Below are 15000 nucleotides of genomic sequence, written 5' to 3'. Positions count from 1 at the left end.
AGTGTGTGGTTCAGCAGCAGGCTGCAGGCTGTGTGTTTGGAGTAAAGCAGGAAGAGAGGGGGAAACAGTATCGTTCTAATATCTCTACAGAGGGGCCAACGTGCAGCAGAACAGCTGGAGATGGTTAGCTTGGTAGCTTATTAGCCTGTAAGCTGTAGCCCTCCCAGAGCAAAGCAGCACACGTGCAGCTGGTCAGAGAGAGAGAGAGGTCTGGACTTCCACAGCTTGAAGGAAGATGGGAACCATTAAAAAGGAGGAGGGTGTTTGACAGCAGTGGCTGTCTGCTGGGAACACACAGAGACATTCACAGAGTGTTTGTTTCCAACAGATTTGTAAAGTAAAAATTCCACCTCAGATTACCTAATATATTTCTATTAGTCCTGTTCGAATCTGCATCTCTGTGCTTTGGGCTCGTATTTGATCTATTTCATTATTTTTATTCTGTGAAAGCGATGAAATCCTCTGGATCAGGTGAGCTTCATGTATGAACCGGAAGCTCAGCTGCGTTCAATGTGCAGTTGAAATATCATAAAAATTGTCGCCAAATGATCAAATCTGATCGTGTGACTACGCGATCAAATGTAATAGTTTTTATAGTTTAGTTATAGTTGGCAAATATGTCAACTCAGTCTGATGAAGAGCTTGACGCTCAAAACGTCACTTCTTTTGGGGTGTTAAAAATAAAAACACTGAAACTGGAGCCCATGCATGCAGTGTGCGAGCTTTTTATTCATTCATTCATTTTTTCACAAATATGTAAACTTGCCACCATACCACCATAACCTTCAAAACGAGCCGCAACTTCACCGTGCGCATGGCCGCATGCACACATGCATGTGTGTCATACTGTAGGTGTGTTCCCGTAACTAAACAAATGGCACTACACCCCTGCTTAGGTCAAATGCTTTTCTACAGTTTAACACGTATGTCACACATATGTCTCTGAACACGTTCCTCTCTTCTCTCTCTGTGTGTCTGTCAGGAACGTTAAACCAAAACAACTGGGCCAAGAAGTTCCCATCCTGCAGCAACGCCAAGCAGTCCCCCATCAACATCCAGGAGCAGCTGGCCCAGGCCAAGCTGCAGTACCAGAGGCTGAGGCTAGAGGGCTGGGAGGAGCCCACGCCTCACGGCACAACCATCAAGAATGACGGCAAGACGGGTGAGAAGCAGCCACACCCCCTCCTAACGTGGAGACGGGACCGTGAGCTTTAGATGCACCAAAGGGCGACCATTTCTGCCCAGTACGACTAACACCCACGACCTAACATCTATATGGAATTATATATCTATCTTTATACAGGACTCGGACTCAAATAGCCCCCGTGTGTGCTTAGATTTGCTCAGGTTGTCCTCAGACTGTATATGCTGATGCTCACACTCAAATGAACTATTATGATTAATTAATAATTAATTAAACTATTATGCTTGGGCAGATTTCATTCACCCACACTCAAATAGCCCCTGCTCGCGCTTATAATATTGCTCTGCTTGTGCTCAAACTCGGTGCACTTATCACAATGAAAACAACATGCCATACATACTGGACATCAATCAATCAATCAATCAATCAATCAATCAATCAATCAATCAATCAATCAATCAAGCTTTATTGACAGACTCAGGTCCATAGAAAATAAAATATATTTTTTATAGCATGACCACAGGTGGGCAGTATAGAGCAGAGTGCAATATGCTCTGAACAAAGACACCTTCACTCCAACAGAGCACATGCCAAACCTGTGCACAAGAGTGTTAAAAGTGTTAAAAAGTGACCAAAAGAGTTAAAGGGGGACTAACCCCCCCAGATTTCCTGCAAAACGGCTCTCCACTCGATCTGAAAACCCCGCAGGCAATATGGCTGCCCACACTCCTCTCCTTACCTGGCAGAATTCCTCCCCCATAAAGTAACATATCTTGGCCAATAAGTATCTAACATACAAAATAAAACAACCCGTAATATCTTAATTTTATGTAGAATGCAGAGGATATGTAACTGTTTAGTTAAACTTGCATTCCAGGAATATTGTGCTCTAAAGATGACGATAGTTGCTCGAGACTGTTTCGTCCTGAAACCCACACGCTTTGCGGTGGTGGTTTTAGCGTAACCTATGTGGGATTCGAGGCGTAACCTATGTGCGTTTTAGCGTAACCTATGTGGGGTTTGGCGTAACCTATGTGGGATTCGAAATAACGCATCCGAGATATAAAACGTTATGAATATAGCCACGTTATAAACAAAAAACTAACGCTGGTGATCCGTATGGAAACAGTGTTACTCGAAATGGTTAAAAGTTCTATCAATTTGGTCATTTAGTGGCGTTTTACTGCCATGTAACATAACTAACTAGCGGCTAACATTAGCCACAATAGGCATTACCCATGAATGCATTGCTCTTAAAGGGCTCGCGCCGCGTGAACTACAGTAATAATCAATGGGGAAAAAAACTATTTTTTACATGAGTGGGACACGTGCTAAACCCACCGTGACGTCAGGATGTACCAAATATCCCATTCATTTGAGGGCACAAAAAAAAGCAGTGTTCCACCCATAGACGGCACTTATGCCAGTTATGCTGCTGAAAAATGATACAAATGGTAGAATGGCAACAGTTTGCTCTCAAATGTGGAAATTTTGACCAGAATTCTTCACACACCACCCCCAAAGTCATATATATTGGTTAAAAGCTGAAAAAAGTTACACTTTAATATCGACATATCTGATATCAGAAAAAAAATCCATTATTGCACATCCCTATTTCGTTCTCTTCCCCTCCCTGCCCCCCTTGTCCTTTCCTTCCTTCCTTCCTTCCTTCCTTGCTTCCTTCCTTGCTTCCTCTCTAGCTCAAAGTGTAGACTTGCTGTCCTTGCACTTGCAGTGACAGTTTGGCCCAGATAGATGAAAGATAAGACTGCTTCACATGGTGCTATTGTAAAGGATCCCCTTACCAGGTTCTAGTTTGAGAGAGTTCACCTCCTTTTATATATTTCCTCTCTCTAAGTGGCTGAAACACAATAGCACTATACTACAGTACAGTGAGCCTACACTGAGCATTCAGGCTAATTGTTAAGTGTAACTGTAGACTAGAGGGACCCTGCCTGCCTGCCTGTCTGTCTGCCTGCCTGTCTGTCTGTCTGTCTGTCTGTCTGTCTGTCTGTCTGCCTGCCTGTCTGCCTGCCTGCCTGCCTGCCTGCCTGCCTGTCTGTCTGTCTGCCTGCCTGCCTGCCTGTCTGTCTGTCTGTCTGTCTGTCTGTCTGTCTGCCTGCCTGTCTGTCTGCCTGCCTGCCTGCCTGCCTGTCTGTCTGTCTGTCTGTCTGCCTGCCTGCCTGCCTGCCTGCCTGTCTGTCTGTCTGCCTGCCTGTCTGTCTCCCTGCCTGTCTGTCTGCCTGCCTGTCTGTCTGTCTGCCTGTCTGCCTGTCTGCCTGCCTGCCTGCCTGTCTGTCTGTCTGTCTGTCTGTCTGTCTGCCTGCCTGCCTGTCTGCCTGCCTGCCTGCCTGCCTGTCTGCCTGTCTGTCTGCCTGCCTGCCTGCCTGCCTGCCTGCCTGCCGTGCATCTGAACAGCTTCTGAGCGGCTCTCAGTGGATTTGTCGTTTGGTAGCCAAGTATTCACTGAGTTGTTTAGTGGACGGTTTAAACAGCACCTGTTGTGCCAAAAGGTGACTGTCTGTTGCCAGATTGCAGATATATTAGTAAAAAGGACTGGGTTGGTTATAATCTAGGGCACAGAGCTGGTAAGATAATGCAGAGTCATAAGGATAATTGCAAAATAGATCATTTCCTTATTTTATATGGGCCCGTAAATCATGTTTATTATAGTCTAGTTTTCCAAAATATAGACCTAGACATACCAAACACATACTGTACACATCAGAAACAATCACGTACTGTTAAATGTCATACCTGATTAAACTGCAAACAACATCTTTGGCCACGTTGTGATTATTCAGTTACAAGAGACGTTAAAGTTTCAGAAAGACATGTCTTTGCTGTGACCACGGACATAAAGACATGTCTTTGCTGTGACCACGGACATAAAGACATGTCTTTGCTGTGACCATGGACATGAAGACATGTCTTTGCTGTGACCATGGACATGAAGACATGTCTTTGCTGTGACCATGGACATGAAGACATGTCTTTGCTGTGACCACGGACATAAAGACATGTCTTTGCTGTGACCACGGACATAAAGACATGTCTTTGCTGTGACCATGGACATGAAGACATGTCTTTGCTGTGACCATGGACATGAAGACATGTCTTTGCTGTGACCATGGACATGAAGACATGTCTTTGCTGTGACCATGGACATGAAGACATGTCTTTGCTGTGACCACGGACATAAAGACATGTCTTTGCTGTGACCACGGACATAAAGACATGTCTTTGCTGTGACCATGGACATAAAGACATGTCTTTGCTGTGACCACGGACATGAAGACATGTCTTTGCTGTGACCATGGACATGAAGACATGTCTTTGCTGTGACCACGGACATAAAGACATGTCTTTGCTGTGACCACGGACATAAAGACATGTCTTTGCTGTGACCACGGACATAAAGACATGTCTTTGCTGTGACCACGGACATGACATGTCTTTGCTGTGACCACGGACATGAAGACATGTCTTTGCTGTGACCATGGACATAAAGACATGTCTTTGCTGTGACCATGGACATGAATACATGTCTTTGCTGTGACCACGGACATAAAGACATGTCTTTGCTGTGACCACAGACATGACATGTCTTTGCTGTGACCACGGACATGAAGACATGTCTTTGCTGTGACCATGGACATAAAGACATGTCTTTGCTGTGACCACGGACATGAAGACATGTCTTTGCTGTGACCACAGACATGACATGTCTTTGCTGTGACCACGGACATGAAGACATGTCTTTGCTGTGACCACGGACATAAAGACATGTCTTTGCTGTGACCACGGACATGAAGACATGTCTTTGCTGTGACCATGGACATAAAGACATGTCTTTGCTGTGACCACGGACATAAAGACATGTCTTTGCTGTGACCACGGACATGAAGACATGTCTTTGCTGTGACCATGGACATAAAGACATGTCTTTGCTGTGACCACGGACATGAAGACATGTCTTTGCTGTGACCACGGACATGAAGACATGTCTTTGCTGTGACCACGGACATGAAGACATGTCTTTGCTGTGACCACGGACATAAAGACATGTCTTTGCTGTGACCATGGACATAAAGACATGTCTTTGCTGTGACCACGGACATGAAGACATGTCTTTGCTGTGACCACGGACATAAAGACATGTCTTTGCTGTGACCACGGACATAAAGACATGTCTTTGCTGTGACCACGGACATGAAGACATGTCTTTGCTGTGACCACGGACATGAAGACATGTCTTTGCTGTGACCACGGACATGAAGACATGTCTTTGCTGTGACCATGGACATAAAGACATGTCTTTGCTGTGACCATGGACATGAAGACATGTCTTTGCTGTGACCACGGACATGAAGACATGTCTTTGCTGTGACCACGGACATGAAGAGATGTGGATTTGTACTGCAGCCTCGCCCGCCCTGCAGGTCGCATCCACAGCTCAGCTGTTGCATGGCCTCACCTGCCCTATTGGTGCACGCACAATGTCTCCCTCTCTCTCTCCCTCTCTCTCTCCCCCTCTCTCTCTCCCACAGTCTCTCCCCCTCTCTCTCTCCCTCTGTCTCTCCCTCAGTCTCCCTCTATCTCTCTCCCTCAGTCTCTCCCCCCTCTCTCTCCCTCTGTCTCTCCCCCCCTCTCTCTCCATCTCTCTCTCCCCATCTCTCCCCCTCTCTCTCTCCCTCAGTCTCTCCCCCACTCTCTCTCCTCTCTCTCCCTCGCCTCTCTCCCTCAGTCTCTCCCCCTCTCCATCGCCTCTCTCTCCCTCTCCCTCTCTCTCTCTCCCCCTCTCTCCCTCTCCTCTCTCCCTTTCCCTCAGTTGCTCTCATGTGTGTGTCACTGATGACATCACAAATGATGCCTATGTATGAGTTCACTGATGACATCATCACTGATGACATCATTGATGACATCATCAGTGACATGAACTATAGCCTTGTGTGAGTGAATGTATGACATCACTGATGATGTCATCAGTGGGACATACAGAGTGGGACAGACAGAGACACAGAGCCCCAGCGCCCATTTATATACTAATGATGATGATGATGATGATATTTGGTCTTCAGAACAGAAGAACAAAATGGAACAGTCTCAGACACAGGAAAAGGAGGAAAAAGAGGCTATACACTACAGTACATTACATGTTGCTACCAGCCGCGTGAGGTGCTTATGTGCTTCCCAGAGATGTTTTACATAGTATCCCACGCAAGAGGTCCACGAGAAACCAGCCGGGCGAGTCACCTGTCGTCCCTAGCCTCGTCAATGTAGGCCAGAAATGGCTCTCAGATAGCCGAAAATATCTTAACTCATTCCCCGCCAGAGTTTCAAAGGAAAAGTTGCCAGCCAGCGCCAGTGTTTCTGAGCGTTTTCAGTCAGTTTCCACTATTGCTTCCCACACAGGCCGACTATCTATGACTTCCATTCCACTTCCAGTTCTACTGTTTCAACTGCAGTTTCCAACTTGAAGTTAGTGAGTGCTGATTGGCTGTTAGCGGTTCCAACTTGAAGTTAGTGAGTGCTGATTGGCTGTTAGCGGTTCCAACTTGAAGTTAGTGAGTGGTGATTGGCTGTCAGCAGCTCTAATTCCTCTTCTGACTCTTCAAAACAAATAATGCAAGGGGGAGGGGGAGGGCAAGTTGCAACGTCCTCTTTGGACAGGAAGTGATGGGATTTATGGTCGATGTAGTCTTACTTTGATAAGCACAAAATGCTGCATGGAGCAGCTGCAGCTCCTGAAGGCCTGGTCCAGGTGTGAAAACAGCTGCTTTTGGTGTAAAACAACACATTCAAGCAAATGATGGCAGCTGGTTTGAGTAAATGACAAAATGCCAACACTTTTCACATTGAATATCCTCTGTATTCAGCGTTCCTCCACATTTCCAATTAAAACATTCCAGACTTTTTCCAGACCTTGATTAGTTTTGAAGATGTTGTCTGGTGTTCGATATGATTTCCACAGACAGACATCTGGCCCCTGCTAACTAGCTCATATCACTGAATAGATGAAGATTGTTCTTCACGGCCACAAATATCTGTCATTATATCCATTATGTGAGATGATTGGCAGGGTTCCTACATGCTTTCCATTTGAACACTTTCCCTGCCATTGACGTGATATCACCTCAATCCGTGTTTTCACCGCCATGTGAAAGATGTGTGATAGATGGCGCTCTTGGCCACATTATGAAGAGCTACTCCTAAAGTTGCCCAGAAGCAAGAAGGTTATTATAGAAAACCAGCAAGCGGAGAAAAGCAACAATGTCCCTTCAGGAGAAAGCTCCATAAAACACTTCCAGCCTGGTGCCTCAAAACAAGCTTTTTTTCCCCCGGGCTCGACGCTCCCCGGGCTCGACGTGCTGTCACACAGACTCACGGGCTCGACGCGCTATCACACAGACTCGCGACAGACACTCAATGCTGAAGGATTTCTTGACTGGATGTGATTTTGGTGCAGACCCTATGTTCTTGACTGGATGTGGTTTTGGTGCAGACGCTATGTTCTTGACTGGATGTGATTTTGGTGCAGACCCTATGTTCTTGACTGGATGTGATTTTGGTGCAGACCCTATGTTCTTGACTGGATGTGGTTTTGGTGCAGACGCTATGTTCTTGACTGGATGTGATTTTGGTGCAGACCCTATGTTCTTGACTGGATGTGATTTTGGTGCAGACCCTATGTTCTTGACTGGATGTGATTTTGGTGCAGACCCTATGTTCTTGACTGGATGTGGTTTTGGTGCAGACCCTATGTTATTGACTGGATGTGATTTTGGTGCAGACCCTATGTTCTCGACTGGATGAGGTTTTGGTGCAGACGCAAGTTCTTGACTGGATGTGATTTTGGTGCAGACCTTATGTTCTTGACTGGATGTGGTTTTGGTGCAGACCCTATGTTCTTGACTGGATGTGGTTTTGGTGCAGACCCTATGTTCTTGACTGGTTGTGGTTTTGGTGCAGACCCTATGTTCTTGACTGGTTGTGGTTTTGGTGCAGACCCTATGTTCTTGACTGGATGTGGTTTTGGTGCAGACGCTATGTTCTTGACTGGATGTGATTTTGGTGCAGACCCTATGTTCTTGACTGGATATGATTTTGGTGCAGACCCTATGTTCTTCACTGGATGTGATTTTGGTGCAGACCCTATGTTCTTGACTGGATGTGATTTTAGTGCAGACTCTATGTTCTTGACTGGATGTGATTTTGGTACAGACCCTATGTTCTTGACTGGATGTGATTTTGGTGCAGACCCTATGTTCTTGACTGGATGTGATTTTGGTGCAGACCCTATGTTCTTGACTGGATGTGATTTTGGTGCAGACCCTATGTTCTTGACTAGATCTGAACATTATTCTGATCAGCACAAACTGTGGACTCAAAGTGGCTCTAAACATCAAAGCTAGAATTATGTTTGTATCGGACCTGAAGCACATTTTCCAGACTTTTCCACAGATTTTTTTCAAATTATTCATTAATTCCAAAACTATTCAAGTTTATACAACAGGTAGTTCCGGCCGAGCAATTTGATTGGACAAGAGGGATCCTACGAGTGCCTATATTTCACGATAATGCACTGGCGCTTCACTGTGTGTAGATCACTCCGCTTCACAGCTGCCCTAATCAACAAAACGCTTCACAGCTGTAGAGTAGACAGTAGTAAAGTAGACAGCCTGCAGTTAATTAGGCTGATTAGGCTACATTTTCAGCAAAGCAGAAAGCTGAGGGGACTATTTTTGTTGGCGGAGGAATAAATACAGAAATCATCTATTTTCTCAGCTTTTTGTCATTTTTTTAATCAGCTTTGTTTAATAGAACTGTTGTATAAAAGCAATATCACACTCGATGTCGTGCATTGTTGTCTAATATTGGCACTGCTGTGATTATCTACGGCACTCGGCCTGCGGCCTCGTGCCTGCGACCGAATCACAGCAGTGCCAATATTAGCCAACAATGCACTCCCTCTCGTGTGATATTGCTTAATTAAATTCTTCAATACTTCTTCAATACTTTTCCAAACTTTCCAGACCTGTGTAGGAGCCCTCTATATTTTAGATATACTGTACTGAAATAGTGTACTTTTGGATAGTCCACAGTTTGGAAATAATTTATTCTTCTCTCTTACTGGTTTTCACAGAATGTATATCGGTGTGTGTGTGTGTGTGTGTGTGTGTGTGTGTGTGTGTGTGTGTGTGTGTGTGTGTGTGTGTGTGTGTGTGTGTGTGTGTGTGTGTGTGCGTGCGTGCGTGTGTGTGTGTGTCTGCTCTCTCCTCAGTGGCGGTGAATATAGACGGAGGATTCTACCTCAGCGGAGGAGGACTGAGGTCAACGTTCAAGGTGGGACGGATCACCTTCCACTGGGGGCGCTGCAACGCCTCGTCAGAGGGCTCCGAACACAGCCTGGACGGAGTCAAATACCCGCTGGAGGTAGGAATGTTTAGATGCACTGCCTAGAGAGAACTAGAAGATCCTACTCAAGTAGAAGTACTGTTACCTTGCTGATGTTTGTCTTAAAGGCACAGTTCAAAAATACATATACATTTCCTCTTACCTGTAGTGCTATTTATCCATCTAGATTGTTTTGGCATGAGAGTTTTGTCTGTAGAGATGTCTGCCTTCTCTCAAATACAATGGAACTGGATGGCACTCAGGTTGTGGTGCTCAAAGCACCCCCCAAAAACTACACTTGCTAACTGCTAGCAGCAGCAGCTAGTGGGTGTAGTTCGGTCAAAAGAAAATAGTTCCTACATGACTTGACGTTGCTGTTGAGTTTATCAAATGTATTTTGTTTGGCGCTTTGAGCACCACAAGCCAAGTGCCATCCAGTTCCATTGTATTGGAGAGAAGGCAGACATCTCTACAGCCGATATCTCCAAAACTCAGCAACCCAAACCATCTAGATGGATAAAGCACTACAGGTGAGAGGCAAAATCTTTATGTTTGATTTTGGATTGAACTGTACCTTTAAGTAGAAGTAAAAGTACTGCTGGTGTAAAAAAATATCCTTCAGTCAAAGTAGTGTCTGATTTAAAATGGACTGAAGGAGGAGCCAAATTACTGACTTGAGTAACTTGAGTAAATGTAATTAGTTACTTGTAATGTAATGTAAAGTAAAGAGTTATTTGCCCTGCTGACACGTGTTTCTCTCCTCCAGATGCAGATCTACTGTTATGAAGCGCATCGCTTCACCTCTTTAGACAACGCCGTCCAGGAGGGAGGCCGCATCACAGCACTCGCCGTGCTGTTTGAGGTGTGTGTGTGCATGTGCGCGTGTGTGTGTGCGTGCGTGCGCGGCTGCGCGTCTGTGTGTGTGTGTGTGTGTGTATGCGTGCATGCGTGCGTGTGTGTGTGAGATCTTGTACACTGATCACCCAGAGAGCAGTTCACTGGCCGTACTGGTGACATAGTCCAGTGCAAAGCTGGCAGGTTACAAACTGATTGAGAATGAGATTTTAAAACACAGTAGCACCCCGGCTTATTTTATTGCCACTCTCCCGTGGTGTCGATGTCAGACGTTGTGGGCGTGCTACTGGACTGCGCGTCCCAAAAACGAGGAAAAAGGCGATCTCGTGAATTAAGAAGTGATGCAAACATTTTTGGTACCTTCTGTCTTTTTCGTCATTGTTGTCGAAAAACAATTGGGGTGGGGGGGCTCTGTTATCTTTACAGCCATCCACCAAAAGTACCAAGCAGGTCTGCAACAGACTTCTCTCAATGCTTTAGACTACTAATAATAACACACATGCATAAAGTGTCACAGTTAGTACTACTAAATTACTGCAGATTTTGTGCATTATACCAAAAAATATAGTAATTATAAAATATATAAAGAAATATAAAGATGTCAATACTGTAGGACTGTAAAGTATGAATTTGGCTCCTACACGGTGTCCTCGCTGTCAGGTGAAAAGAAGCGGCTGGCGACTTCACATGTATCGGAGGAAGCATGTGCAAGTCTACCACTCTCCCCAGATCGGCAGAGGGGGTGGAGCAACGGAGGGGACAGCGGGGGGAATTGTACAATTGGGGAGAAAAATGGGAGAGAAATTTTGAAAAAATCTGATAAAAAAAAAAGTGAGTTAAATGAAGGTGAAACAAAAGTGGATTCAAAAGTGGAAATAGTCTAAATGTAGCCTTCTTACCTTGCCTGTTTTTGACTTGGGCATCTTTCTTTCTTTCTTTGTTCTGTACGTGTGAGAGCAAACCTGAGTCCGATTCCTTGTATGTGTTCATACTTGGCCAATAAAGCTGATTCTGATTCTGATTCTGAAAAGTGGAAACTGTAACACTTTTTCATATGTGGACTCCTGATGAGTCCATCCTGCTCTCTGTGTGTGGATGGATGTGGAAGATGACTCACTGGGTAGAGCAGGAGGCTTTTCATCTCTTCCCGCTATTCACTATTGTCTTTCACTATTGTGGAACACACACACACACACACACACACACACACACACACACACACACACACACACACACACACACACACACACACACACACACACACACACACACTCAGACAAAAGAAGCATCCGGGTTGCCTGACACACCCGTTGTCCAGACGCTTGGTGTTTGCACATCTCATGTCACACGAGTCGAGGAGCTGAAGGTCTATTTACTAAGAAGAGGAGTGATGATTATCATGTCACGGTGTCCCTGCTAGTGGTTGGTTATTATGATTAACATTAGCTTAATGTCAATTGTCTGGGGCTCATCCGGTTAGCCGGATCAATCAATCATAAAGGTAGTACAATAGACTTCTATAGAACTCCCACAATGTGCAGGGTAGTACAATAGACTTCTATAGAACTCCCACAATGTGCAGGGTAGTCCAATAGACTTCTCTAGAACTCCCACAATGTGCAGGGTAGTCCAATAGACTTCTACAGAACTCCCATAAAGGTAGTCCAATAGACTTCTCTAGAACTCCCACAATGTGCAGGGTAGTCCAATAGACTTCTCTAGAACTCCCATAAAGGTAGTCCAATAGACTTCTCTAGAACTCCCACAATGTGCAGGGTAGTCCAATAGACTTCTCTAGAACTCCCATAAAGGTAGTCCAATAGACTTCTCTAGAACTCCCACAATGTGCAGGGTAGTCCAATAGACTTCTCTAGAACTCCCATAAAGGTAGTACAATAGACTTCTATAGAACTCCCACAATGTGCAGGGTAGTCCAATAGACTTCTCTAGAACTCCCATAAAGGTAGTCCAATAGACTTCTCTAGAACTCCCATAAAGGTAGTCCAATAGACTTCTCTAGAACTCCCACAATGTGCAGGGTAGTCCAATAGACTTCTCTAGAACTCCCATAAAGGTAGTCCAATAGACTTCTCTAGAACTCCCACAATGTGCAGGGTAGTCCAATAGACTTCTCTAGAACTCCCATAAAGGTAGTACAATAGACTTCTATAGAACTCCCACAATGTGCAGGGTAGTCCAATAGACTTCTCTAGAACTCCCATAAAGGTAGTACAATAGACTTCTATAGAACTCCCACAATGTGCAGGGTAGTCCAATAGACTTCTCTAGAACTCCCATAAAGGTAGTACAATAGACTTCTCTAGAACTCCCATAAAGGTAGTACAATAGACTTCTCTAGAACTCCCATAAAGGTAGTACAATAGACTTCTCTAGAACTCCCATAAAGGTAGTACAATGGACTTCTATAGAACTCCCATAACGTCCAGGGTAGTCCAATAGACTTCTCTAGAACTCCCATAAGGGTAGTGCAATAGACTTCTATAGAACTCCCACAAGGTGCAGGGTAGTGCAATAGACTTCTATACTCCCACAACGTGCAGGGTATAGTAGTCTTCGGTAAAATGTCCTCTATTTATGTTGACTTTTTTATTTGGATGATTATGTGAAACTTGAGTTGTGTTTTAAGAAAGGAACCTTCTTCATAGGAAATTGTATCTGCCAGGCCTGCTGGGAGCAAAGGCAGAACGTTCTGTTAAGAAAGTGATCTGTTTTGTTGTTTCAGGAATATGTTGACTTGTGACTTGTGACTGTACCACTATAGCGCTGGCTTATGTTGTATTGTATATTTTGTATTTTGTGTGTCTTGTAAGCTCATGTGGGCTGGGCACTGTCAAAAGTGCATGACACAATGAATAAACACTCAATCAATCAATCAATCAATCAAAATCCAATAGACTTCTATAGAATTCCCACGTCGTCTGAAACAGACGCCATAGGAGTGTGACAATGAAATAAAACAGTGGCCATGTTGTGGTCAGGGTGCTGGATGGACGTATACGTTTGCCTTCGATGCGACGACCCGGGTTCGATACATTTCAGTTTTTAATGAACCTATTTCTTAGGCTATTTAACCATGACCAAACCCTAACCCTAACCTGTTATTGGCTTCGGTCATGTGCTGTTGAAAAATGAGGAAACAGGGGTACCCCGAGTGTTAGAAATGGAGGCCAAGTCCTGAGCAGACGTCAGTGTGGGACCAGGTGGGAGAGAGAACCATAACCTGTGACTGTTGTTGTCTTCTCCTTCAGACCAGTGTTGAGGACAACGAGGGCTACGCGCCCATCATCGACGCCATCAACAGTGTGAGCAGATACGGTACGTACGCACACACACACACACACACACACACACACACACACACACACACACACACACACACACACACACACGCACACACGCACACACGCACACACAGTCTGATCAGATTGTACATGGGTACCAGAGTCAGTTTGGAGACATCCAGCTTTGGATGACGTAATAGGCTCGTGAACGTTTCCATGTCAACTTCCTGTCAGTCTCAGCCTAACCTACCGTTTAACTTCCTGTCAGTCTCAGCCTAACCTCCCGTTTAACTTCCTGTCAGTCTCAGCCTAACCTCCCGTTTAACTTCCTGTCAGTCTCAGCCTAACCTACCGTTTAACTTCCTGTCAGTCTCAGCCTAACCTCCCGTTTAACTTCCTGTCAGTCTCAGCCTAACCTCCCTTTTTAACTTCCTGTCAGTCTAAGCCTAACCTACCGTTTAACTTCCTGTCAGTCTCAGCCTAACCTACCGTTTAACTTCCTGTCAGTCTAAGCCTAACCTACCGTTTAACTTCCTGTCAGTCTCAGCCTAACCTACCGTTTAACTTCCTGTCAGTCTCAGCCTAACCTACCGTTTAACTTCCTGTCAGTCTCAGCCTAACCTACCGTTTAACTTCCTGTCAGTCTCAGCCTAACCTCCCGTTTAACTTCCTGTCAGTCTCAGCCTAACCTCCCCTTTTAACTTCCTGTCAGTCTCAGCCTAACCTACCGTTTAACTTCCTATCAGTCTCAGCCTAACCTCCCTTTTTAACTTCCTGTCAGTCTCAGCCTAACCTACCGTTTAACTTCCTGTCAGTCTCAGCCTAACCTCCCCTTTTAACTTCCTGTCAGTCTCAGCCTAACCTCCCCTTTTAACTTCCTGTCAGTCTCAGCCTAACCTCCAGTTTAACTTCCTGTCAGTCTCAGCCTAACCTCCCCTTTTAACTTCCTGTCAGTCTCAGCCTAACCTCCAGTTTAACTTCCTGTCAGTCTCAGCCTAACCTCCCCTTTTAACTTCCTGTCAGTCTCAGCCTAACCTACCGTTTAACTTCCTGTCAGTCTCAGCCTACCCTACCGTTTAACTTCCTGTCAGTCTCAGCCTAACCTACCGTTTAACTTCCTGTTAGTCTCAGCCTAGCCTCCCGTTTAACTTCCGGTCAGTCTCAGCCTAACCTACCGTTTAACTTCCTGTTAGTCTCAGCCTAACCTACCATTTAACTTCCTGTCAGTCTCAGCCTAACCTACCGTTTAACTTCCTGTCAGTCTCAGCCTAACCTACCGTTTAACTTCCTGTCAGTCTCAGC

At 45.1% G+C, this 15000-nt stretch overlaps 1 protein-coding gene across 1 annotated transcript in view; it reads left to right on the top strand.

The window, feature by feature from the left end:
* The window catches only part of ptprz1a (protein tyrosine phosphatase receptor type Z1a), a 113140-nt gene that overhangs the window by 36263 nt on the left and 61877 nt on the right, over nucleotides 1-15000 (top strand). Inside the window, exons 3-6 of the mRNA XM_083663296.1 lie at nucleotides 983-1162; nucleotides 9429-9580; nucleotides 10308-10403; nucleotides 13666-13732. Of these exons, the coding sequence (XP_083519422.1) occupies nucleotides 983-1162; nucleotides 9429-9580; nucleotides 10308-10403; nucleotides 13666-13732 (495 nt within the window). The remainder of the gene's footprint in view (nucleotides 1-982; nucleotides 1163-9428; nucleotides 9581-10307; nucleotides 10404-13665; nucleotides 13733-15000) is intronic.

This window comes from Poromitra crassiceps (genome assembly GCF_964638095.1).
Source record: "Poromitra crassiceps genome assembly, chromosome: 30".
Lineage (NCBI taxonomy): Eukaryota > Metazoa > Chordata > Actinopteri > Beryciformes > Melamphaidae > Poromitra > Poromitra crassiceps.
This window is presented reverse-complemented; position numbering and strand designations above follow the sequence as displayed.